Genomic DNA, 26001 nt, shown 5'->3' on the forward strand with positions numbered 1-26001 from the left:
TGATAAATAATAAATAGTTCTTGATCAATTAAAATATTTGCAGAATCCATTCAACTCGTAATTGAACTCAGGAGAACTGAACAAAACATTTTCAAATTATTTCTAAAACTTCAGTATTAATTTTACTAAAGACTGAAACAAATTAGAATATTATCGTATTGTAATTATTGTGGCAATTGTACCGTTTAAAGAGAGCAAACATTTACAAGATATCCATAAAGATACTGTTGTAACTTAAACATTATATTTGACATCACATATCTTCTAAAAACCATATTGTTTGTTAATAACCATCAATATAGAATGATATACGAAAGTTAAGTGCTATAGCACTTTTGCACGATTTTATCCTCATTATTCTTTATTTTCAAAAGTTCCAATTTACGTATATTTACATAAATAAACCTGAAATATATTTAGGTAAGCGATCTTTTAATATAATTTGTAAAATTCAAATGTAATCCTAATTGTATAACAATCAACCACTATCTAACAACCTAGCTATGTGTTTTTATTGTTTTTTTTTCTGTAATTCAATATGTTGCTATGGATTTAACTCTTTTGTCATATAATTTCAGTGATTTTCCGAAAAACTTTGGTTTACTGGTGGTGTAAATGTTTAAATATTGCCAATGGCAAAATAGGTAAAATCTTTGTAAACAGTTTTTCCCTTAAAACAAAACCAAACAACATTACATTACACTTTAAAGAATTAAATCAGCAATTAAAGACAGTCCAGTTGGGAAATATTATAAAACAGCCATTGACAATTATTGACTGACCCACTAGGCCTAGAACGACACAGTCTATAAGCCCTAAAGCAGTTCTTAAATAGAAATTTAAAAAATAAGTTTTTTGGACTTACAACTATTTTAAAACTTTAAATACTGGTTAAAATGCTTTAGGATAGGTGTTATGCTATGTTTGGATAAACCTAACCAATTCGTCTGTTAGAATACTTCAAAAATATGTCTTTATATAGGCTATTAATTATAAAATCGTCGCGAAAAAATCATTTTTTAGGTTGTTAATGTTGACATAATATCCATTTCTAGCAATTTAATATCGAAAAAACATGTTTTCATGGTATTGCAATTAATATTAAGGCCCTTGCGGTACAAGTTTATTGATGTAGGATTCCATATTTGGTTTTTTTGGTTTGTTAATTGTGTGTTTTTAAATAATACATTATGATAATATAAGCTTAAACAAACATAATTATGGGGTTTCCACAATTAAAATTGATACATCATTTAGCATAATCATGTGTTCAACCGATAGTTTGTATACATGATTATACTATAAAATGATTACTTAATAATTTAAATTGCAGACAGATATTTGTTGCATACAGTTATTTGGCAATGAGATAAATTAGTTGTAAGGTTTAACCTTCTTTTGATGTGCCAATGGACTTAAATTATAAAATTGAATGGGCTTTAGTTCAAATATTATAATTATCTGTTCTTGCATTATTATTCTTGCAAAATTTTTAAACCTAATTGTTTTTAAAAACCAAATATGAAGAAAATCTACTTCCCATTTTAATCAATACATTACTTCAAACGTATGATTTTCCATAATTTAACACAACTAATTACATTTTCTTTCAGTATCAAATGAACTTCTTGGACACTATTGTAGTCATACCTAGAGCACAATGGAATGCAAAACAAGCAAAGAAAGAGGAGGAAATAGAGGAGGTTCCAGTACCGTACCTTGTAGTGTACCATGATCATAAGAACCGTTGTAGGACCGAAAACGAATGCATGAAAGTAATAGAACAAATACAAAAGGATCACATGGATAAAGGAGAATCTGACATTTTATACCAGTAAGTATCTTTTCAGTTAAATTTTTTTACAAAAAGTTACTATGTTTGACATATTATATAATTTACAGGTATGGTGGTATTAAGGTGTTCGGATTGTTCAGACCAAAGGGTCTATGCTTTAAACTAGCTATAGCCTGAAGTAATATTCTTGAACTATAGCTTAGTGCCCTAGGAAAAACCTGCCACAGTGGGAATGCATATATTTTAAAAATTACAGTGAATTCAATTACATGCATGCAATTTAAATCGAAATACTATATATTTAGCATTATTTAATACTCATCATCGATACCCCTTATAAGAAAGTCGTATCAATGATTATTATTGTAACGATTTATATTTCGGTAACTTTTTACCATTAAACAATTAAATCAACAACTACCGTTACAAACTTGTTTAAAAAAACTGTTTTGTACCAATTTGGTAAAAAAATTATTAACTCAAATACATTATTACATATTTTGTTGATTTCAGCTTCATTGTTACAATGGATGGGAACATATATGAAGGCAGGAGTACTAAAAGTGTTGGAATGAAATTTCCTGAAAATGAGAGCTTTAAGGTTGTAAATAAGAAAAGTATTACCGTGGGATGCCTAGACAATGGAGGTAGGTTTAGTTTCTTTTAGTTTAATATGTACAGTATAAAAATAGGAAAATTATATATAAAGTAAACTAAAGTCATGGGGAGTTTTGTAACTAATAATCAACTTAAACTAAGGGTTTACAAGTAAGTTGAGTTTTGTTGGAATAAATGAAAAGTAATTCTGTTAAAATATAGTTTGTTTGATTCCCCTTTTATCATAATTGCATATCAGAGATGTCTGGTTTTAGTGGGCTAAAACCAATCTTTTATCCATAAATAAGTTCAATAACATACTACTTTGTTAAAAGGACGTAAAGACAAAATTTCGATCTTAATGTTAAAAGTGCTTCCTCCAGAAAAGCTTGAGTTTTGACCTAAATGCAGACTATTCGTAATATTGCACATCCGTCTCAATTGATTTATATCCACTTATAATCAAGTTATTACTTGTTTATACACTTTTAATAAATTGTTTTGTATTTTTGTTTTCAGAAAAAGAGGTTTCGATTCCAGTATTAAAGTCATTTCTTAAAGTAACAGAAAAACTACGCAGAGAAGGAGTAATCAATTATGATGTTCATTTGAAAATACATTTTCCAAAAGGACATCCGAGAGAGAAGGATACCCAGAACGACTCGGAAGAAGTGTTTTCTGCAATGCGAATGATGGGTGGATCCAGCGGGTTTAATGAAACGAATTTGGATTCTAAGAAATCAAAAGAGAAAAAACGAGCTAAAAAGTCAAAAAGTAAACGTTAGTTGAAAATCTGTTGTGATTGTTTTTTTAATATATAAATAGTTAACAACCTCCTTAGACGAATAGCTAATAATTTAGATCACAAGACATTTTTATAACCAAATAAACATACCTCTTGTTACTTTTTGGTTTATACATTGAACGTATGGTTAACAAAACCCATGATGATTTGAACTCCCAATATTATACCTTATCACGCAGCCAAATGGTACAGGTGTGTACAGTTTGATCAGAGCTTTAAGGTCTTGCAGTTATTAAAGGTGGGCTTCTTTTAAATCCTGGCCCTTTTTAATATATGGATACATTTAATATTTATAAAGACTTTGGAATTGGCCTTAGTTTAGAAACCTGGTTGATATTTGATAAATAATAAACTTACAAAACGGGTACTCATTCATGGTTAAACCATGTCTTATAGTGTCATAACCGTGATCATAAATTTTAATAATCTATGATATAGCACTGAAAATATTTATCACAGTTCGCTAAAAATGTTTCTATACATATCACCAAGGAATGTAAGTTTTGACCATGGCAAAGATTTTATTTGTAAAATACTCACTACTTAAGTCTGTTCATTTATAAGATTAATTTTGATAGTCAAAAATATACTTAGCCTAGCACTTAGTAGTTATGTTTTTCCTGCTTGGTTGTTTTAAACATTGCCTTTATATAAAAAAAAACATTTTATACAGCCTTCAATACTTTCTAGGGAGTGAACAATGAGGTTGGCTGTCTTTAACACTTTTCACATCCATTACTCATACTTTTGTTTAAATACACACGAGCTTTTGTCAGGGACGTAGAGCGATATTAGTAAAGGTATGACTAAAGCATGTATTTATATCTCACTAATCAGAGATTAAAACGATAACACTCGATGTAATTAATTGAAATTATGTTCATTGGTAGTGTTACCATCGATAGGCTACCAAACAGAAAACATAAAATATCAATGTACATGCACGAAAACAAGTGTAATTGGTAGAATTTTCAAGGTTATCTGTTAAATTTAGTGCAAGTTGAATATCAAAGTCACTTTTATAACGTTGGAGTAATAACACAAGAATGTCTTCTTCATGGTGGAATCTAGACGTACCACTCTTAGAAGGTATTCTAATAGCATTTTACTTTCTTCTAACTTGTCACGATTATTTTAATGACTAACCTTTTAGGATGACATATTCAGAGCTATTTACAGACATAAATATTATTTATACATGCTACTTCTAACATCAAAGACAATCTTATTATTGTGAACGCTTTCTTTGGTTTAATGAACTTAATAAATGAACTTTATTTAATGAAACTCTGGTTTAATGAAATATAAATTACCTCTTATGGATTTCATCTTTGTTTGTGTTTTCTTTTATGAGTTTAAACCTATTTCTGGTTTACTACCAAACCTCATAGTCTGACAAAATGTCAAAATAACAAACTAGTGAGAAAACCTACAAGCCTTAGTTATCAACAATTAACCAACTTCAAAGTTAATACCTTATGATAATTATTACAAAGTGAATAAATGAAGATATTAAAGATATGCAGTTTCATCAGGATGTCACTTAATTGAATAATTGAACTGTCAAAATGCTTTGTTTTTTCTCTTCTTAAAAATGTTATATTCCTCTGGAATTACTTACTTAAATTTAGCCAACGTTAACTTAATTGAGAAACAAAAACAAATAATATTATGTTTCTCACAAACCCTGGTGCTTAAAACCTACAATACCGATTAGATTTAAAATAGAAATGTGGACCATTCATGTTTATTCAAGGTTTAGGCTATATGTATTTGCATGTTAAGAATGGGATTAAGTGTAGGGAATTAATTTTTTGCTGTATTAAATATAGGATTATTTGAAATATTAAATACAAGACTGGAACGGTGGCATCGTCCTGTAATCCAGCTATAATAGGAGGTCACGAATTGTTGATATTTATACGCATGCACTGTGGATGCGATACTACCTGGTGTAGATTAACGTCCACACTAGTGAGTACTACGACTATCCGCAGTATTATCCTGATAATTAGACCAATTCGTTAATCCCACGGAAAAACTGTGGTTTGGATTCCAACTTTAAACTGTAGATCCCTTAGTTGCCATTGGCTGTATGGGCCACAGCTGTGTCTAAGTCACTAATAAGACTACAAGATGACGCCACTCATCCTACACTCATCCTTCACTCATATTTGGATTAAAATACGCACAAAGTGGCGTCCGCATCTTAAATAATTAATAATTGATGTTTTCTCCTTGTGTAATTCAATTTATCATCACCGTTTTTAGAGCCCGACCCCTATTACGATGACGGGATCCGGGAAATTCATGAGCACACTCCCAGGATTGTCACCAGGGACGACTGGGACGCCGACGATGTGGAGTCGGAGGACGAGGAACGCCTTGAAGACATCGATGACTTCCCCATCCCCTACATAGTGGCGATGCACACGAGAACCCGACCTTGCACGGACAAAGACGACTGTAAACGAGCCGTCAAGGAAATCCAACAGAAGCACTTGGCGGCCGGGGAGCCAGACATACTTTATAAGTAAGTTAAATATCATGTCATAGTTGCATTTTAGGGTAAAAGTATCCACGTGCCTTACCTAGGCTGACATATTAATACTATGAATGTTTAAGATTTTATTCTAAACTTATTTGTGATTTGTTTAGTGATTGCAATTGTTTTTGATAGGTAGGATTTTAACAGAGTTTAAATGAAAGTAAGATGTAGTGAAAAATAGAATTGGTTGCCTAAATAAACATTAACTTATAGTGAGTTTAAAGCTTACAAATGCACAAAATATCAATACATTTTAAAGTAAGAGGGTGACAATATTGATGACAGAGTCTAAAGGGATATAATTTGTACAAAAACATATCAGAAATTAATTCTACATGGGCTTAAAGTTGTGTGGTAGGCTTAGATGTTTTTAGTGACCGACCTAGTTTGTTGTAGAATCAATGATAAGCCTATAAAAATATGCATTTTGGCAACAAAACATGCATTAAGTATTTATCTGTACATACATAGTTTCTTAAACTTATTAAGTAGATTAAGGTAATTAGTGAGGGAAAGTAGAGGGGAGAGAAAATTACCTGTTTTCAGAACTTTTTTTAATCATATTAGTTTCTTTTACTTGCTTTACAGTCCTTCAAATCAGTATTTTTACTATTAACATTTAAATAGAAACTTAAGACTATTATTTGTCTATTGTAAATTTAACGAAATATTTAACTATTTAAAATTGTGCTTTTATCATGTTTTCTTTTCAACTAACTAAATATGTCAAAACTGTTATAACAGCTTAGATACATTATTTTTAGTTTACCATTTAACATTTCTAGCTAGAATGTTGTATAGAAGTGTATAGCGTACTTACGCAATTGTAGTTTTGTTTATTTAGTTTCCTGATAGACCAAGAGGGATTCATCTTCATAGGGAGAGGACCAGCAATCCATGGGATAACCTTTCCAGAGGATGATGACAAGTTAAAGAAAGCTAATAGGAAATGCATTGTTATTGGCTACATAGGGAATGGTGGTAAGAGTCTTTGCAAGTCTTTGCACCTATACAACAATTACACCAGAAAAGTTTTGTGTAGTTTTTGACTTGAATTTGAAATAACTTGTTTTGCTATTATAATTTATTGATTTACCTTGATTGATTTGAGCTCGACTGTACATTAGGAGAACAGAGGTGTACATCTTAAACATAGTGATGTAGATTATAAACTAGTATAAATACTGGGTGTCCACAAAAGATTAGTACAATATCATACATTAGCCATATTGTTATTTTTCAACGTACGATGCTCTACCTGAGTTAGTTGTTTTGGTCACACAACAAAATTTAGCTTTACACCGAATTGTTGGCCAGTTAGCTCATCTAGATAGATATTGTGACCTTAAATTTAAATTGTTTACTAGCAAATAAAATATACAAGGTTGCAAACAAACTAACTTCCTTCTTTTACTGACATCACCCCTTATGATAGGGTTTAGCCTTATTATATGGTAAAAAAGGGACATGGTCTACCAAAAAAAACATCTCAGTTGATAAATTAAGGAAGAAAACTCTGACAACATTACTCTAAAATTGAAATAAAATGCAAACAATAGATTTTTTTTAATGAATTTAAATGGAAATGGTGTTATTTGGAATCCTGGAGAAAGGCGTTCATAATTTCATCTATTAGCTTATTATCTGAGATTTTCAATGTGACGGGTGTCATTATTCACCCGATAAGGAGAAACACACAAAGTGATGTAGACAAAACTAGGAAGCCAATAGCCAAACCCGTCCATAAAAAATCTACTAGTCAACATTTTCTATTTTAGGTCACGATTCCGATTGGGATGAACAAAATCGGCAAAAACATCAGTAATACTAAATTTAAGCATGTAGACCATAAACAAACAAAAGCAGAACACCGTGTGATGAAATTTAACAGTATGGCTAAAGTATGAATTTGTACTAATCTTTTGTGGACACCCTGTACAGCTGTAGGCAAATCTGTTAGATCGATCATACACTACATTTACCGATAGTGATATTTAGACTGACCTACTGATCCATTTCAGCGTTTACTATTGTTTAGGTATTGAACCTCCAGACCTGTTGGTAGAAGGCAGTGCAAGCTTATTAGCACTTTTGATGGACGGTAAATACATTGACGAGGACGTCCAATATCTCTGGTATCACCATCCGGTCAAAGGCCTTCCACCTGAAGATGATGAGGACAGGAAGAAAACCGACCTTGATGACATGATGGAAGCGTATCACATGGACTATGCAAGGGGCATGTTCAGCCCATCAGCCAGAGCGTTTGATGCCGACGAAAACCTTTAACTGTGGTAAAATGGGTTTCTTGGAAACTGCGTTAACGTACATAATTCTTAATCCTGTGTTGACAAGATATTAAGTGACTAGTTAAACAGCTACGAATTATTAGTTGAAGTCATCATAATCACGTATGTTCGTTCATGTCATTTACGTATTTTTAAGCTTTTATGCCAACTGTTACCTTCAGTAAAATATAAATTTCATTTTAAACATATAGATTAGTAATTTGGTTGATTTAAAATCCGATTGACTATTTAAATGAGACACATTTCAGCTACTTAGACCTGTTTGAACATTTAAAAAACCTGTAAATAATATTAAATATATTTTGTTCTGTATTTTTACGATTTTATTTTTATCCATTACCTACTGTCATGAGGACTTACTTATATGTATAGAATTATGTTCGGAAGACCGTTGTTATTTTTTTAGTGCTGATGGACTCATTTATGCTTATTGTAAGATTTAACACAATCTGTTAGCATGAAATGGAGAAAAATAACAATAGGAGTCTTCAGATAAAAAACAAATATATATATATATATATATTCATATATACTAGATGGATTGTATAAGGTTATCTGTAACTTTTAATATAGAAATAAATGTTTAGGCTTGTTGTTATGATTTTTGTTATTTTTTAACTAACAAATTATCTATTGAAAACTAATAATATACAACAAGATAATCGTGTGTTACAATTTCTTTTGGCTAAAACTACAAAACATTGTTGTTCATTATTTCCTAAACCTCTTCAATAATTCTTTTAATTAACGCACAAAAATGTCAATTGTATGTCTAAGTAATTCCAAAACACTACTCTATACCTCTGTTGAGTAAAATGGTTATCATCAATTAGAATACATAGTATTAATTAGTTTTCTGCAAATTATTATGCCTAACTAGGTTTATTGTTTTTAAATAAAACAACAAACTGTAAAAGTATGTCGTTATATCTCATTAACCTTTTTTCACCACGTCTATTCAGAGACGCCTGGAGTCAGTCTCAGTCCATTAACACAAATAATTACCACTCTTAAAGGTGGATCAATTTCTTGATGAAATTGCGTAAAGATTATGAAATATTGTGCTGCTAAAGCTCACATCATTTACCACAGCATACTCGAGAATGTATTTCCCAATGCTATAAATACAACCACAACAATAATTGACCAAGTAATTATTCCAATTAAATTAAGTTCCTAAATTGCTAACCTGACCTAGCCTAATACAACTATTATTACAATCATTCCATTATTGACACCAAAGTCCAAAATGGTTTCAGGAATTCAAATCATAACTAACTAATTATGTGCCTAAGCTCCCAAAGAATTAGAACTTGGCTATAAAATGGATTCAGGAAGAGTTAAAACGCCGTGGTTATCCTTAAGAATGCATAGAAACAAAATCACTGAAAAAAGCTAGCGTAGTTATATTATTTCAATATTTAGTAGAAGCGTTTCATTTAAACAAAACAGCTAAAGAACTTTAAATATAGGATAAATCGAGTGCTTGCTGTGAATCGTTGCATCAATGTCTATGTGAAGGCCTACGTACAGTCTACTGCAGTACGGTATGGTGGTCATAAATTAAACTTATCCCCCAGCCATATAGCTCAGCAAAATATAGGCTACAATCACTAGGCTACTTCTTATCATAATGCTCTTATGTTATCTTCATGGCAGGCCTTATTATTTGAGCATCTATTTAGTAGTACATTATTAATATAGGTTTTGTAAGGATAGTTTCTGTGGTATAATTCTAGGATGTCTATGGAAACTAAATCCAGGTAAGCGATGATGGTCATTTGAACACTAATATGATTGTACATTCAATGTTGAAATATCACTCTAGCTAAAAAATATTCGATACCATCTGTACATGTATATTTTTAAGTCTTAAAACGCAAGGGAAGTTTGTTATGAAAATAAATATTTCGTATGAATAAAAATAAAACAAAATATTTTTTGTATGTTCAGAATACTAATAGATTTGTTAGAACTAACAAATGTTTATTTAGTATTAATCTTGGATTACAAATCTAACCACGAAAACATATAGACGTAGGCTTAAAGTAGATTTTTGTAGATAATTGTTAAAATGATAAGGTTAACTTGTCATTCGAATTAAGGAGTTTCATTTATTATTTTTGGATCATTTTAAGCTACGCATCTTTAAAATGTAAAAACAATTCATGTATGTCAATTCTAAAAAAAATGTATATATATTTAAATTGGGTTAAATACAGGTTTTAACACTTTGTTGTGTAAATATTGCAATTTAATTGCACTAATACTGAAACCAGACTAAGTTTAAGGTACAACTACCAATTATTCATTTGAAAGTATTGTATGTTTTCAATTTTTCTTAAGAAGCGTCCCAAAATTATTGATAAAAAAATACGATATGTTTTAGCAATGTTCCAGTTGCTGAAACTGGGACAGTAGTAATTATTGAAAGAACGGATTGGAAAGCTGACACTCCTAAGAATGTAGAAAACATGAAAGTCGAAAAAATTGAAAATATTGTGATGACGACAACAGGCACAGACATATGCAAGACTAGAGAAGAATGCAGCCTACGAGTAAAAGAAATACAGGAGAAGGATATGAGTGAAGGACACCCTGATATAAGATACAAGTAGGTCATACATAGAAAAATACCCCCGTCGCAGCAAACCAGTAGACTAAGCGGCGAATTTCCATTTTCCTGAATTGATTTTAAATTAAAATCTTTTAAAATCTATATATATAATACGTGAAGCCGTTTTTTGTTAACGCAACTCCTCCCTTATTTGTGGACCAATTTCAACGTTTAAGGTGTCAAAAGATTCGTCTCAATATGTAGTTTTGCAATAAGGTTTTAGAATTTTGAAATTCCCACTCTTAAGGGTGTGAGACCTTCCCAAAGGTCGGGTTTTCCCCATAAGAAATACATGGAACAAATTTTAAAACAAAAAACAGCTGTTTATAAAAAGAAACTCATTAGCTTTTTGGGAGTAAATATTAATGTTTGTAATATTCAGGAGGTTAAGACCAAGTAAACAGTTAATCAGTTTTGTTGGAAGAACAGAAAATACCTCAAGTTCAAAGAAGAAATATTTAAAACGGGAGAATGAGAAAATTAATAATAAGATATCTTATGCATATGAAGAGAGTGGAAATAGAGAGGCGGCCTGGTCTAACAGATACCTATCCAGATATACATTCACTTGGTTAAACTAGTTAACCAACTTTCAATGGTGTTGCTGCCTTAGACTATTCAAAGCAGATTAGTGCTGTCCAGTTGGCAACCCAGAGTTTGTAAGTAAAAAATGGAGCACATGAAATGGTTGATTCTGTATCACCCAACTTTTTAGGATTCTCTAAGGAGAAAATTTGTTTTATTAGAGGGCTGTCTCAAATCAAAGAAATAAAATTACCCAGCTTGAATTGCTTAACACAGGTTATCAGTAAGGCAACAGTTTTCTTCAATTCACAATGCTGGAAAAACTTTCGCATCATGTTAACTTGAATTGAAGGAGATCGTTTAGTATTCATTATTATTAAGTTATTTATCAGTTAAAACTGAGAGCAGTAATAATGTAGGTGAACCTTGACGACGCAAATATAGATATTTAAAATTAGTTTCTAACAAGTGTTTAAACAACTCTAAGATTTAACTAGAATTATTCTAATTTAAGCATAACGTTAACGTTTTCCTCGGGATTATGTTTCATACTATGCGGCTCATTGAGCCGCACGGGTTCTCTAGTAACATTAGGTTTAACGATTACCTAAGTTTCCTGCCACAGGGAGGCTAATAAAGTGTGTTTTTAGTAACATATTAGTAGCTCATTATAAAGTAAATAAATTTGCCAAGTTTGATCGAAATATTTTCATAAACAAGCAAACATAATTACAACACACATATCATAACACACACACACACACACACACATACATAAGAAAAAACTAAAATACAGTAACATAACATACATTTTCTCTTTTTATCTATCATACAGTCACATACAAAAACACTCTTTGCCTTACCTAGGCTTAATGCATGCCATCCCAACATGAAACGGAAAATACATATTAAAAAATATAGTAAAAGATTCATCATGTGTTAATATAGTAAAAATGATTATAGTAAAGGATTATTATACTATCTTTCAGTAATTTTAATAACACATACAATGCTGTTCAAGGTATTAATTTATAGATTGATTTCACTTTATTCATGTTCTTTAATTATCCACTTGTAGTTTTCTAGTGGCTGAAGATGGTAACGTCTATGAAGGAAGGGGGTGGAAGGTGAGCACTAAGGTATCAAGAAAAGATGGCGACCAATTCAGTTATTTGGACGGAAAGTGTCTTTACATCGCGTTTATAGGCCCGTTAGGTATGTTATTACTTTATCTAAGAATTCTATATATAAAAGGAAATTCGCTTAAATTATAAAAACCTAAACTTTGTTTAATTGTTTAAACAATTAATTATTAATTGTTTAATTCGTCCATACACCAGTGGAGTGTATTGTAATGATGTTTGATATGAACAAATCAAGTAAAATACCATTAATAAGTATTATTATGTTTTAGTGCTTTTTAAAACGTTTATTTATGGAAATTTTACTGCTTCCATCGTTTTGACAAATATTTCTGCCTATAATGTAAATACTTTTTTATTAATCTAAAAGCTCCTATTCGAATAAGATGCTATGAGGCATCTAGCGTAAGTAAAATCTTGACCTTACAATGTAGATAAATTACGTTACATTCTACCACCTATATCGTCATGCAGACATTATTGATTTCTCATTTAATCAACTATGTTTTTTGTATTTATTTTTCATCCTACATCATTTTTACATAAGAACAGATTATGTGTAAGGTTATGAGGTGTTAAGGTGGCTTTTACTCTATTTCGTAATTAAATATTTTTTTCTTGGGACTTTTTACTGCTGTCACCATAAACCGTAGAAGTATGGTGACCATAGTACCTGTCCCCATAGACCAAAGTGACCATAGGTATGACCATGAGTGTACCTGTACCCACAATAGCATGATTAATGAGAAAAAAACAGTAAAATCCCATGGGGAGGAGGGGTTACACGGTAAAGCGAGAAGATATTATGGCTATTTATCGTCCAAAGACACTGCCACTAACCTACTGGTCCATGTTTAATCTATTTTATTGATATTTATTTGTATCTGTCTAGACATGACGCCGTCTTCAGAGATGTTCACAGCAATGTCGGGTCTAAGCAGTGTTGGGGTTGACAATGATTACATCGGCAGGGAAGTGAAGATCGTCAGGATAGATGGAGAGAAGTCCCATGTTTATGATGTTAATTTGGACGAAGTCCTAGAGGACGATAAAAGCACGAAAGCATATGAATCATATACCGTGGAAGCCAGACATTAATTTTTTTCTGGCTTTACAGAACCTTTATGCATTAAACTGATATGTGCTTCGGTTTTGCACTTTTAAGTACAAAGCTTGTTTTAGTGTTGTAGAATATCTTAGATTTAGCAATTGAACATTAGCAGTAAACATTTTTGCTTAAATGTAACCAAACGTGAATCACTTAATTATATACAATACTCGTTCTACTTTAAATTATTATGTGTAAATAATTTTAGTTTAATTTCGAGCGAATATTAATAACAGGTTTATAAAATAACACAATGGCTAAGGTGCTAGGGTTAATAAAATATTTAATTATTTTTTTTATAATGTTATAAAATCCATATTTGTAAAAACCTATTTGTGCTTTTGGTAATTATCTATTACTTTGAGGTAATATATTAAATTATTAGTGAGAAATGTTTTTTTTAAACGGGATTAAGGGACTTTAATAAAAATTGTGCATTCTGTGAAATACCAATTAATATGTTCTTGTCAATTGTATCAGCGCAATTAAACGCTTATGAAAAAAAGTAAAAATTGTTCGATTATTTATTCCCAATATTTTATCTTTTTCACTTTATACACACAGAGGGCTGGAAATGGAGTCTAATGACTCCATATTTTTTATATTAACGAAACAATAATAAGGATTTTTCTGTTCTGTGTTCTATGCTGTTGTATGTTATATCTTTGGCATGCACGAATGTCAAATTGTTTTTTTTTTTTTTTTTTTTTTTTTTTTTGTAAATGTAGTTATAAAATGCCAATCCCCGTGACTCTAATAATGTGTGAATTCTTCATCAGAGCTTTCTTCAGCCTTTTTAGTATCTTCAGTTTTCTTCTTCTTCCCAAGTCCTTGTATGAAGTCCTCCGCTGTTTTAAACTCATTCTTTTCCCCGGAATAAAGTCGGAAGGTATCAAGTGCGTAGTCTACCAATGCTCTCACCGTGTCCTCCATTAATCTGGTAGCTTTGTTTTCTGAAGCAACAACATACACGTTGCAAGAATGAGTAGCATATGGGAAATAAAAGTAGGTATCAAACGCAAAAGTGTATACTATTTTAAATTTAAAACACATTTTTGGAAGATACATTTCTTACAAAAAGATAGTAGTTTAGGTTTAAACTTAATAGAAAATGTCAAATTTGATTTTACAAATTTATAAATTTAGACAGTTGAAAGTGAGTTAAGTTATTAAAATAATGAATTCATATTTGTTTTTTATTAAAATGAATTGTAGTACAGTTCATAAAGAACTATTAGAAATCTGGTATAAAATTTTAAAACTATTTAGGCATGAATTCACTACCAATATAAGCTTAAACATATTAGGCGTGTTACTCTCAGTGGTTAGCATCTGAAACCTTGGTAGATATATTAAATTTCTAACATATCAACGAAAATCTAAAAGATTTCGGCTGATTTACTGAAAATGAATTTACCATCTCGTATATAATACTGTCACAATTATTAAACACATTCAAAATATCATAAATATACCCATTAAAACGATCTAAATGTTTACTAAGGCCTAGTACTAATAATGTAGCTTTCTATGGGTTAATATAACTTACTCTCTTTGTCCCCAATATATGCTATGACAAGCCTTCTGTCAGGAGACTGCATGAGAAGTTCCTTACTAATCATTGGCTTTGGAGCAGGAAACTCGGGGTCCACGCATTTGATTAGTGTACTCTTATTACTGATAGTGTGCCACCCCCTCCCCTCATAGACTCTGCCGTCTCCACCTATCAGGAAACTGTGCTTGGGTAAAAATGTGGTATGAGTAATTTTAAATGTAATAAACCACCCGTATACTACTAAATATGCTACCTTATAGATTATTATCCAGTGACTTAAGCGGTTACAGTGCTAGCCTGGTAATAAGAAAATGGCAGGCATGATCAGTAGTTTTATGGCTTGAAACTAGGTCTAACTGTTATTGATAGTTCAGCTGTTAATGAAAAGAAATGTCAAAACTTAGTTTGCTTTGTATGCTGAACAAGCTATATCAACTCAATATAGGCTACACGTAATCTGCAATATAACAGCTTAAAATACATAATCGAGACAGCTCAACTGTCAAGATTTAATTGATTGATCGTCTAATATGTGCTTCTGGTAGGCATAGTTCTTCGTTGTTTGTTGCGTATTCCACGAATTATAAAAATTATAAGATATGTTTTACAAATGTTAATTTGAAATCAGTTATTTGTTTTGTTAATCTTCAAAAGGGCTTCGAATAAAGAGTAAAAATTGCCCTAAGATAGGATAAACACTTAATAGTGTATAGACAGCCTTGATGTCAGCTGTTAGGGCCTGGAAATTAGAGTAACATGTAAAGATTTGCTATACTCAGTCAGCTTGAAATTTTGTTTTGCCTAGATGCACTGTAGAACTTCAGAACTCCACTGATAGCTAAGCTTATTTTCTGACATAATTTACCCATCAGCTATGTCACGAAGGCCATTCTCTTCCATGCGTATTTCCTGCCATCGTAAATTCTTCATATTGTTGCACGGTGCAGTGTTAGTATGTGCAATGGTAGGTGAAAAAAGATTGTTTTCTTACATGACTCACCTATAAGCTATGTCAGGAAGACCTTCCTCGTCCATCTGTTTCATCTGTATTTCCTGAACTGCTCTGGTACATTCTTCGGTAGTAGTGCACGGTTCAGTGTCTGTGTAAGTCGTGGTAGCTGACAGTGCAGGATAGTCCAGATCTTCCCGCCATTTTGGCACCCTGGCTTTCCATTCTGCTCGAGAGATAATCTTGAGATCTACAAAACTTTATAAGTCAAACATACCTCTAAAATTGACATGAATGCAAACACCACTATGGAGAAGGATTGCTCAATATGAATTTACATTTGGAAATTAAACATAGTCATAATGACAATGTGGAATTTTAATTTATTCGATTTCAAGAAAGTCGTGTAGCTATGAGATATCTATCTAATAGATGAAATGGTTTTATAAAAAATATATGATTTTTATTTTAAGCTCGTAACGGGGATAACGTTTTGTCATTATATTAGTTATATTTTTTACTAAACATTAATGCGTTAATTAACAACAAAATGGTGTTTATGACTCTACAAAAATTATTGCTTCTAAATATTGTTTGAAAAGTCTAGAATTTACCCTCTACTCATTTGGCTTACAAACTATTTCAAACACTATCTTATTCTAAGGATATGATTCAACTTTAGCCTGTGTCAAGTCATTATTATTTTTAACAGTTGCCAGTCATATGTAGTATAAAGAAAGGTATTTATTTTTTTCTGTGAACCAACCGAACTCTTTATTCCATTGCGAAAATCCTAAGAAAATATATTTTGTGACAACTACCACTTACTAAAACGAAATAAAACCTCAATAAAAAGTTTTCTCAACTAACTTTCATGAGAAAGTTGTCTGCAACAGCGAAACTTGTAGTAATATAATGGCACTTGAAAGCTTATAAGACTAGACATTTCAGTCTAAAGCCAAATGCTTACCAGGTTCCTCATCATCTTCCCTGAGTAGAGGTATTTTGGCTGCAATCCGTCTAACTGCTGAACCCATTGTACGCTCCTTTCTTCTTTTTATCTAGGATATTAATTAAACTATACTGGTTTAGGCACAATGTTTATCTACTTATTTACTATTAATAAATAGTAAATAATAGGGCCTTATGCTTTGTTACTGAATAATATCAGCTGCTTTATTAGCCGTGATCATTTATTAAAATCTCGAATATCAAGGACTTAACCTCTATCAAACGGACTTGAGGAATCCATTGGTTATTTATATTGGTCGAGTTTAAGTTTTTACTATTTATTAAATCCTCATCATTAGCACTAATATGCATAGCAAAACTACTTAAATAATAATTTAAAACTGTTCTCACACAAAAAGTATTCAGAAAGAGTAAAAGCTAAAATTGACACATTTTACAACGAGTCATGTAAAATTGGGATTTGACGTTTCGTCAGTCTTATTTTTTTATATACTATCCAACAAATATTTTACAGTCAAAATCTAACAACAAAATAAGTTATAAAGCTTGTTGATAATAATTTAACAGTATATATTATTTAGAATGTTATTACAATTTGTTTATACCATAATATTTATTTATGACAAATAATAAACTTCCTTTATTATATTATTAAAACTATATTTAAAAAAAAATCTGCCTACAAAAATCTCTCAAAAAGTTAAAATATTTAGGACTTCCTTCCATTTTTACAATTTTTAGTAAAACTTGATTGGGGTTGTACATTTATTGTCAGACTATGTATAGTTTCGTTAAATTTTAAATGGAATGATAAAAATTGTGACAGTATTAATAATTTTAGAAAAATAATAGTAATAAACAATTATAATTTTTTCAAAAAAGTAGCACTTTTATGTTTCTCACAAAAAACACCCCTTGTTCAGTTGAGTTTTACTATTACTAAAAGTCTTTCTACAACAACGCTTTTATAAAAATGAATCATGACTCCATCTTGAGACCAGATAAGACGTTTCACACAATATCAGCTGTGTACAAAGACTTTTTGTTCGGTAGAAAATTATATGTCAACCTTTGTGGGACAAAAGTAAAGCTTGAAAAAAGAGGAAAATTACACGTCATAGGAAAAGAAATGAAACAGTTTCTCGGACTGGTGCACAATGGAGAATTGTCTTGGAGAAGTCTTCTAAGGGGGTTCTTTGTTTGGTAGCTTTGCCGACTGCATTTTATGACTTTCTGGTTAGTTTGTTTTGTGGCTCTCCCCTAGAGCTTGTGTATTAAAACGGTTGTAAAAGAATAGCTTTGATCTTGAAGCAAAAAGTATTGTTGAATCTGCATTTGTGTGTTGGAAATCACAGTAAACTGGAAAGGAATTATTGTGGTTGTTTTACGAAAAAGTTACTAAAAATACAAATGAGATATGTAATTAATTTCCAAACCTGTTTAAATGAGTTTAACATTTCCTATCATAGACTTAAGACATGAAATATTAAGTCTAAGATTCATATCTACAACTATTATAAAAATATCATAAGCTACCTCACATCTACTGAATATAATTTGGGTACATTTTCGTTACAGCCAAACTGTTAGGTTTAGGATATATTCAACTTTTTAACAGGAAATGTTGAACATTAGCGCTACATTTATTTCTTGAATTTCAAATGGCTATTTACGGTTTCTTCATTTCAACAAAGATGAAAAAACTATCTACTGTAACAATAATTTAACATACCTGTCACAAAATCCGTCACTTAGAATTATCAGTAAGATTCAAAAATTTTAATGGCTTCATGATTTTAAGATTCAAATAGCGAGGGAGTAACATTTTAAATATTTTGATTATTAATGACAGACTTGTAGGCAATGGAAAATTACTACAAATATATGTTATGAACAAGAACTGGTGTCAGCTACTCCATTTAGATAACCAAAGCTATCTAGATAATGTTATAATATCATCCATTTATGATTGTTTAGCATTTTACGTTGGATGAATACCATAATGTCTGTGAACTCTTGTCTTAACAAAAGTATTTAGTTTGTGGAATTTAAAGCAAATTACGTTATTGTCTCCAGTTTAAGATTTTTAAAGGGTTGGGTTAATGAACTAATCTTGTTCTTTTTTAGTAGTTATATAAAATCAAAATGTATATTGAAGGGTATTACAATAAACTTAATGAAATCGGGTTCTTTTATTGGATAGATCATGTGTATTACAAACTTCTATGTTTATGGTCAAAATATACTGACGCCTCTGATGGTAAGTTTTCAATTGATATTTAATTAATATGATTGATTGATATTACTATTTTTGGGGGGGATGTCTTGATGCGCCCGAACATAAAATCACACTTATACTAAATTATTTTTTTATAAAAAAATCATTCATAGGTAAACTGTAGTTCCATTTTTACTTTGCCCCCCCCCCCCCCAATGCAGAGAAAGTATTATTACAGCCAAAACTTTCGAGTCTGAGTTTTGGGCCAAATATTCCTTTTGGGCCCTCCCGAACTAAACAGTTTTTTTTTTTTCGGAGAGATGTTTATGTGTGTGTCTTGGTGTGTGTGTACAGAGCTAAAGACTACATATTAGGTAAAATTGTGATGATAAATATTGTCTAGGTACCAATTAATTATACCAACAGGAGTTCTTTGCTTTTTATGGTAATTTTACCAGGAAATTCTGTAGAATGATGGGAAAATGTGATATTTACCAGAACGGCCCAAACGATATTGAATATAATTTTGCATTTATGGTCCTTTTAACCTTGAACTAAATGTTATTTGCCCACTCTGCATCTCTTCTATGTTTATTTTAATATGTTCACTTATTCTTCAAATTCTCCTTAACGTATAAACAGTACTGTACCTGCAGCCTATTCGTTGTTTATCTAATGGATTATCTTCAGCCAGTTCTATGATTCAAGTCTTCTATCACTTCACTTTGTTCTTTCTCAAAACCAATTGATCAGAACATGTGGTGACGTATCTAGATCATTCAAGTATTTAAATTTCTTTTCATCTACCAAGTTGTTGATGGCAGAGGCAGTGTGTTCCAGAGTACGAAGCCGAATGCTATGAAGACGTGAGAGACCTCCCTCCACCAGAGATTGTCACTAGGGAGGAATGGGAAGCAAGAACTCCCTTGTCTACAGACGATGAGGAACTCCCAGTCCCCAACAGCTTCATAATCTTCCATGACACAAAAGGGGACCAATGTTTTACAAAGGAAGAATGCTGCGAGAGAGTGCGTCAGATTCAGGACATGAATATGGACAAGTGGAAGTTCTCAGATATTGTGTACAAGTAAGGAAAATATATGTATCCTTTAACTTATCATTTAAAGAGGTCCGTGGCCTCTTTTACCTAAATGTCCATATGGGCCACAGAGGATTGTGCAAGGAACGTATTTTGAAAACCCTTGGGTGAGCGGGTACAACACAACGGGGATTGTTTACTTGTTAACTAAGTACAACAGCTATACGTTTCACAGAATGTTTTGAAACATCGTTGACCTTGAGTTTTTTTAGCTTCCTTGTAGGTGGAGATGGAAGGATATACGAAGGCAGGGGATGGCGCAGACCTGGGGAACATACGGACGATTGGAATCATAAAAGCATTGGAATAGCAGCCATTGGGGACTTCAGAGGTTGGCATTTTGTTTTTATGGTTCAGAATATTATATAATACAATCATGCTTAATATTGAGTGTTACTACAGTTAGTAGATTTTGTTTTGAGATTCACTTATACGCAATTAAAAATGTAGCCTATATAATTTCACATTTAAAATGAATCATTGATTTAACCTGATGTTATATAAATAAAGGATTTAGAACGTTTTAAAAGCCAATCTTGAAAACGCAGAAATATTTCCGTCAAAAGGCATAAGTGGGACGTGTGTTAACTTATTTTTGAAACTCAATACCTTATGCAAGTTTCAATGAGCAAACGCAATAAGCAAATACATATTGAGACACGTTTATTATACAAAACTACTAGTAAGTAACAAATAATACTCTTAGTAAATTAAATTCTTAGAATTTTTACTTAGTTACAAAAATTACTTCACTACTCCATTTGACCTAGTAGTAAGATTTTGAAAAAGTAAAAAGTAAAAAGAGTTTTGTAATATACTTGTCATCATTTACATTTTAGTCTTGGACCCAAATATGTATTATATTAGGTACTTATTCACCTCATTTTTACAACTATTTATAATGATTATTCAATTCAATTAATCTCTTGTTGCATTTTTTTCACTTTTAAACACTGTACAACACATTTATTCGACACCAGTACACTAGGATTAAGTTGGGTGAAGGATGCGTGTAGAATTAATGAGACTACTAAGATCAACTGTTTCATTGGATCATTATCAAAAACTCAATTGTCCAAGCACAGATGGCCCCTTACATTTCATGTGTATTAATGCATTCTCTATATTTTACTAGATGAAGCTCCAAATGAAGAAATGCTAGAGGGTATTGAAAGATTCGTCAACTTGGGTATAAGTAATGACAATCAATACCTAACTGACACATATACCGTGTTAGCACATTGCCAACTGGACGAGAGCAACTATTGGACTGAATGTCCTGGGGATGCGTTCTTGGAAGAGGTAATGTTCTGAATCTTAGCCAATTATAATTAAACTTAATAACCTTTATTATTAACCTCAATAAATCAAAATAAAAGACAGTATGGACTGTTCGATAAATTAATTACGCAACTGATTATTAGCTTTAGGTTTTTGTTCAAATCTATAGAATTCTGTTTTTACAATTTGTATTTTGCCAGATAGCCAATGAAGAATAATTTATCTTTAATATTCGGTAAGAGTCTTAACAACACACAAACGATTATGCGCCCTTGATTTAAAAGATTTAATGCAAAAATTTAACAAATAAATAAAAATTAATTTTGTTTTGTGTGTCTGCAATTACATTATTGCAAGTGTTCTCGCTGTGACAATGGCATTTCAAAGCTAAACAAGCTATAATAGCTTATAGACCCAATAAAATAAACGAACTATACTATAACCAAAAGCTTTATTCCGTAGGATATTAAAGTTAAGTTGCATCCTGTTCTGAAAGAGGTAGAGTGTATAGTCACTGCATAATATCAAGTTACTTTAATTTTTCTTTCATAACTGCCATAAATGTGGGTTTTAAACTAAAGTGAGTCATTCAGTAATAAGGTACAACGAATTTGATTATATCATTTAAGACAAAAGATAGAATTAAAACATTATCTATATACATGACCTATATACGTATAGCCTACGTGGAATTCAGTGATAGCTGTGTTCAAGAAGGGTAATTTATTTTGAATTACGTTTAAAACAAACTATTTTGCCGAACTGATGCACTCCTTGAATGTAGCCTTATAGATTTTATCGCAATTGACTGACGTTAATCCGTTTTCGGTTATTAACAATTACTTACAAAAACATAAAAATATAATTTATATAATTATGTACATAAAACCTAAAACACACGCCGCTAAATATTAGATCAAGATTCTCTTAAGTTGCATCAGTCTAACAGTCCTAAGCACTATTATCGCCATAAAGGACTACTTTATCTTCATTTCCTCCCTCTATAATCCCGAATAATTTTTTTAATTTCCTTTTTGACCTTTTCTTTCTTTATTTTCTTTAAAAAAAAAAAGTTTGACGGCCTCTTTTAGCCTTGCATTTGCCCGTCCACATAGACTAAGTGCCCGTGCCACCAATAGCACCACCACCAGCAATAGTTATAAAAAATAACTAAAACGTAATAACACTTTAGACAGCAAGACATTGCAGCACGAATAGTGTCGTGAGGGGTGCTGATTTAGTTCAAAAGTTTTGCATTAAATATTACCGATTCAATATACAGCAGTATGATGTTAATGTTTACTATTTATATTGTACAATAAAACCTTCTTTCAATGTTTCATAAACAAACTTTAGTGTTAATGGTTTTCAGGATAATATAAACTATATAACACTGGTAATAAAATTATGGTACTTACGTATTATACGGAGGCCACTTATTTTACAGCGCGCTGCGGTGGTTGGGTTAAGTTGGGTTATCATAAATATGTTTGTAGAACTTTCCTAGTTTCGTTATGAATCGAACTATACGAGATGAGTCATAAAAACTTATGATAACCCAACCTAACCTAACCGCCGCAGCGCGCTGTAAAATAAGTGGCCTCCGTATAATACGTAAGTACCAAAATTATTTCAGGGTGTTCAGTTATGCTTTCTTTACTACTCAACCACTGTTAATATGTCTAGATCCGAGACATGCCTCATTGGGAGATGGCGGAAAGTTACTATGAATCAACATGTGAGTCATCTACCTACCACTCTTATAATACTTCAACATATCGGAATGCATCTGACTGTACCTCAGAGTCCGACTATGACTATCCTAAGGGATACGACGAGAAGTTATTTGGTCCTTGGGATAAAATCAATTTCGATTAATACCTTTCACTCTGAAAACATAAATTTGTGATTACACAGTTTACTTCAAAAATGTACAATATAAAAATTTTATCATATAATATTGGTTTTTTTTTAGATTTTGGTGGTCCCTTTCGTGTAGTTACTTCTTCCTTCCACACAAACATTTTATTTACCTATAAAGCTGAAACATTCTATTTAATTTATTATATAAAAAACTATAATTCATGTACTTTCTGTGATTTGGGAATACTGTTATATTTTGAGTTAAACTATTAATGTTTTATTTAAAATATATCATTGGGATTCATTCAACAACCTATTACATAGTTAATTAACTTCTAAGTAGGCCAGAATGCATGGTGTGCAGTAATATAGTGTACCATTATGGTTGTAAACATCAATACCCCAACTGTGTATTTATATAGTTTTAAGTTTGTTTCGAATTATTGATTTCCACTAAATAATTATGTATTTGTTTATTTCACCAGAGTGATATAATGTGAAAATCTACATTCACAAAAGTTTTCAAGAGTAATTAGATGATTCTTATGACATCTAAATAAGAATTTTTTAAGTGAGTTTATGCTTTCAAATGTAATTAAGAAATATAACTTAAACAAACAAAGCAGTCTGATCTACAGCTCTCAAAAATCAAACCAAATAAATACCAGTTAAACGTCCATCTATTCATTTATTGAACTGCTGACTGACATCATATCTATGCCATTGTTTACTAAGTCATAAAATGATTTTTTGTTGTTGCGAAACAAAAAATAGGCTTTGTGTGAGAGTAATAAGCTGTTTAATTAAGGATGAAGATGATGACAAACCTCAAAGATTTGTCAAGGAGACAAGATAATAATCCTTCCCTCAGTCGTAACGCAAAGGCCAAAGCGGCTTAATGTCTCAACGTCTTCTTATTTCTCCTTTCTCTCTTTGTAAAAGAAGTAATTATTCTTATAGAAATATGAAATTTCACAACAATTAAATAACTAAATCCTTTAACAAAATCAAGTATAGTGAAATTTCTAGTAAGTAGTAGTAAGTAATAAAACACAAATCATCGATAACCACTAATAATTCATCCTGTAAACCTAAAATGTCTTGAGACTTTTGAAAACGAAAGTCCTTCCATTAATTTCTACATAGCTTAGGTAACAACTTAAGTTTGGTTTCACACCAATGTACCTGAAAATTATTGGTGATTAGTGAAATTTGAAACCTGACCCTGAGAACAGAATGTTCTGTGATATAATAACTTACTCCTGAAGTTTATTGTGTCATTATTATCTTTAATATTATTGATAAGCTTAAGAGTGTAAACCTTCAATACAATAAATTCAATTATATTTGACAGAATTTTTCAGGGAAAACATCACATAAAGTATAATGTTTCCAATTTTTATCACCAAACATTTTGTTAAAGCAAAACTCAGGTGACTTTTTACAAAGTTTTAATAATTACTCATTGTTGTGGTTTGCCCCTGAGCTGGTAAGACAAATATTAATAGTGGTTTATTTACCTTGTATTTTCGTCACAGCTCAAAAATGTTGTATAGAAGCTACAACCATGGTTTCGACGCCGTTTGCGTCATGGTCACGTAGGACATGTCGAGAATCAAAGCATAGTTGTTGTTGTCATAGTCGGTCGCTTGGACGTCGTCAAAAACACATTAACACAAATACGAACACATACGGACATATTAACACTTAAAAATGTTCTCGGGGACGGAATACAGGCCTGTGTTTATTTAACTGTACCGTCGCGGGAGCCGGCTGGAGAACACTCTCCAGCCGGCTCCCGCGACGGTACAGTTAAATAAACACAGGCCTGTATTCCGTCCCCGAGAACATTTTTAAGTGTTAATATGTCCGTATGTGTTCGTGTTTGTGTTAATGTGTTTTTGACGACGTCCAAGCGACCGACTATGACAACAACAACTATGCTTTGATTCTCGACATGTCCTACGTGACCATGACGCAAACGGCGTCGAAACCATGGTTGTAGCTTCTAAACAACATTTTTGAGCTGTGACGAAAATACAAGGTAAATAAACCACTATTAATATTTTAATAATTAGTAATATTTTTGTTTATAAGCTCCAGTTTTATACATATGTATATTTTAAAGCCAACTTACATTGGATATTAAAATCAAATTGTAATCTACATTTTTATTGACTACGCTTATGACATGACATCAACACGGTTCGACCCCTTCTCTATAGAAACCTAATTACAGAACACGAGTCATTCTTGATGGGGGCGTTGATTTTATTTAAGTAAGCTTTTGAAAACTATAAAAACTATCTTTATTAGGGTTGGGAATTGGATGGAATTAGATGGATTAACGCCTTAATAACTTTATTCAGGGTCCCCTTGTAAAATACAAGTTTACATAGAAGGGGAATATGTCTCGGTACACTATATAGTACAGTAATAGATTCATAAAACCACTAAATCGTGATAAAAGATATTCCATAACAAACAATTTCAACAGAACAAAAGTTGTCTGGTCTTAAAGGTGACGTGACTAAAAATAAGAACCTAGATAAATTCCAGTCCCCTAAACTGGGCTTTACTTTTGTGTTTGTGTGTTTTTTTTAGATTCTGTTAATCAT

General features: G+C 31.5%; 5 protein-coding genes across 5 annotated transcripts; 4 read left to right on the forward strand and 1 right to left on the reverse strand.

The window, feature by feature from the left end:
• Positions 1-352: 352 nt before the first annotated feature.
• Positions 353-3228, forward strand: LOC128985797 (peptidoglycan-recognition protein SB1-like). The gene is made up of 4 exons (XM_054405677.1): positions 353-420; positions 1614-1834; positions 2309-2442; positions 2912-3228. The coding sequence occupies exons 2-4, from the start codon at positions 1620-1622 to the stop codon at positions 3175-3177; spliced, it is 615 nt and encodes a 204-aa protein (XP_054261652.1). The 5' UTR covers positions 353-420; positions 1614-1619; the 3' UTR covers positions 3178-3228.
• Positions 3229-4115: 887 nt separating this feature from the next.
• Positions 4116-8042, forward strand: LOC128985794 (peptidoglycan-recognition protein 3-like). Its single transcript, XM_054405674.1, has 4 exons — positions 4116-4286; positions 5469-5730; positions 6590-6726; positions 7784-8042. The coding sequence occupies exons 1-4, from the start codon at positions 4244-4246 to the stop codon at positions 8032-8034; spliced, it is 693 nt and encodes a 230-aa protein (XP_054261649.1). The 5' UTR covers positions 4116-4243; the 3' UTR covers positions 8035-8042.
• Positions 8043-9728: 1686 nt separating this feature from the next.
• Positions 9729-13946, forward strand: LOC128985799 (peptidoglycan-recognition protein LF-like). The gene is made up of 4 exons (XM_054405679.1): positions 9729-9817; positions 10444-10668; positions 12275-12411; positions 13231-13946. The coding sequence occupies exons 1-4, from the start codon at positions 9795-9797 to the stop codon at positions 13434-13436; spliced, it is 591 nt and encodes a 196-aa protein (XP_054261654.1). The 5' UTR covers positions 9729-9794; the 3' UTR covers positions 13437-13946.
• Positions 13947-14132: 186 nt separating this feature from the next.
• LOC128985795 (peptidoglycan-recognition protein SD-like) lies at positions 14133-18766 on the reverse strand. The gene is made up of 5 exons (XM_054405675.1): positions 18655-18766; positions 16921-17011; positions 16002-16200; positions 14996-15180; positions 14133-14399 (listed from the first exon to the last, which is right to left on the reverse strand). The coding sequence occupies exons 2-5, from the start codon at positions 16985-16987 to the stop codon at positions 14200-14202; spliced, it is 651 nt and encodes a 216-aa protein (XP_054261650.1). The 5' UTR covers positions 16988-17011; positions 18655-18766; the 3' UTR covers positions 14133-14199.
• Positions 18767-19067: 301 nt separating this feature from the next.
• On the forward strand, positions 19068-23428 carry LOC128984955 (peptidoglycan-recognition protein SB2-like). Its single transcript, XM_054404325.1, has 5 exons — positions 19068-19182; positions 19981-20227; positions 20452-20570; positions 21375-21541; positions 23207-23428. The coding sequence occupies exons 1-5, from the start codon at positions 19068-19070 to the stop codon at positions 23396-23398; spliced, it is 840 nt and encodes a 279-aa protein (XP_054260300.1). The 3' UTR covers positions 23399-23428.
• The last annotated feature ends 2573 nt before the right edge of the window (positions 23429-26001 follow it).

Source organism: Macrosteles quadrilineatus, unplaced genomic scaffold (assembly GCF_028750875.1).
Source record: "Macrosteles quadrilineatus isolate MER2022 unplaced genomic scaffold, UCM_ALF_1.0 Scaffold_2__2_contigs__length_208266976, whole genome shotgun sequence".
Classification (NCBI taxonomy): Eukaryota; Metazoa; Arthropoda; class Insecta; order Hemiptera; family Cicadellidae; genus Macrosteles; species Macrosteles quadrilineatus.

What these genes read in the sequence shown, in the direction of transcription:
- LOC128985797 (XM_054405677.1), top strand. Translation starts at nt 1,620, where the DNA reads ATGAACTTCTTGGACACTATTGTAGTCATACCTAGAGCACAATGGAAT. An exon ending in GAATCTGACATTTTATACCA is followed by an intron (nt 1,835 to 2,308) that starts GTAAGTATCTTT and finishes TGTTGATTTCAG; the next exon opens with CTTCATTGTTACAATGGATG. An exon ending in GGGATGCCTAGACAATGGAG is followed by an intron (nt 2,443 to 2,911) that starts GTAGGTTTAGTT and finishes TTTTGTTTTCAG; the next exon opens with AAAAAGAGGTTTCGATTCCA.
- LOC128985794 (XM_054405674.1), top strand. Translation starts at nt 4,244, where the DNA reads ATGTCTTCTTCATGGTGGAATCTAGACGTACCACTCTTAGAAG. An exon ending in AGACGTACCACTCTTAGAAG is followed by an intron (nt 4,287 to 5,468) that starts GTATTCTAATAG and finishes CACCGTTTTTAG; the next exon opens with AGCCCGACCCCTATTACGAT. An exon ending in TGGCTACATAGGGAATGGTG is followed by an intron (nt 6,727 to 7,783) that starts GTAAGAGTCTTT and finishes ACTATTGTTTAG; the next exon opens with GTATTGAACCTCCAGACCTG.
- LOC128985799 (XM_054405679.1), top strand. Translation starts at nt 9,795, where the DNA reads ATGTCTATGGAAACTAAATCCAG. An exon ending in TCTATGGAAACTAAATCCAG is followed by an intron (nt 9,818 to 10,443) that starts GTAAGCGATGAT and finishes GATATGTTTTAG; the next exon opens with CAATGTTCCAGTTGCTGAAA. An exon ending in CACCCTGATATAAGATACAA is followed by an intron (nt 10,669 to 12,274) that starts GTAGGTCATACA and finishes ATCCACTTGTAG; the next exon opens with TTTTCTAGTGGCTGAAGATG.
- LOC128985795 (XM_054405675.1), bottom strand. Translation starts at nt 16,987, where the DNA reads ATGGGTTCAGCAGTTAGACGGATTGCAGCCAAAATACCTCTACTCAGG. An exon ending in GGAAGATGATGAGGAACCTG is followed by an intron (nt 16,201 to 16,920) that starts GTAAGCATTTGG and finishes AAAGTTTTGTAG; the next exon opens with ATCTCAAGATTATCTCTCGA. An exon ending in ATATATTGGGGACAAAGAGA is followed by an intron (nt 14,400 to 14,995) that starts GTAAGTTATATT and finishes TTGTTGCTTCAG; the next exon opens with AAAACAAAGCTACCAGATTA.
- LOC128984955 (XM_054404325.1), top strand. Translation starts at nt 19,068, where the DNA reads ATGTATATTGAAGGGTATTACAATAAACTTAATGAAATCGGGTTCTTT. An exon ending in ATATACTGACGCCTCTGATG is followed by an intron (nt 19,183 to 19,980) that starts GTAAGTTTTCAA and finishes AGTGTGTTCCAG; the next exon opens with AGTACGAAGCCGAATGCTAT. An exon ending in AGCCATTGGGGACTTCAGAG is followed by an intron (nt 20,571 to 21,374) that starts GTTGGCATTTTG and finishes ATATTTTACTAG; the next exon opens with ATGAAGCTCCAAATGAAGAA.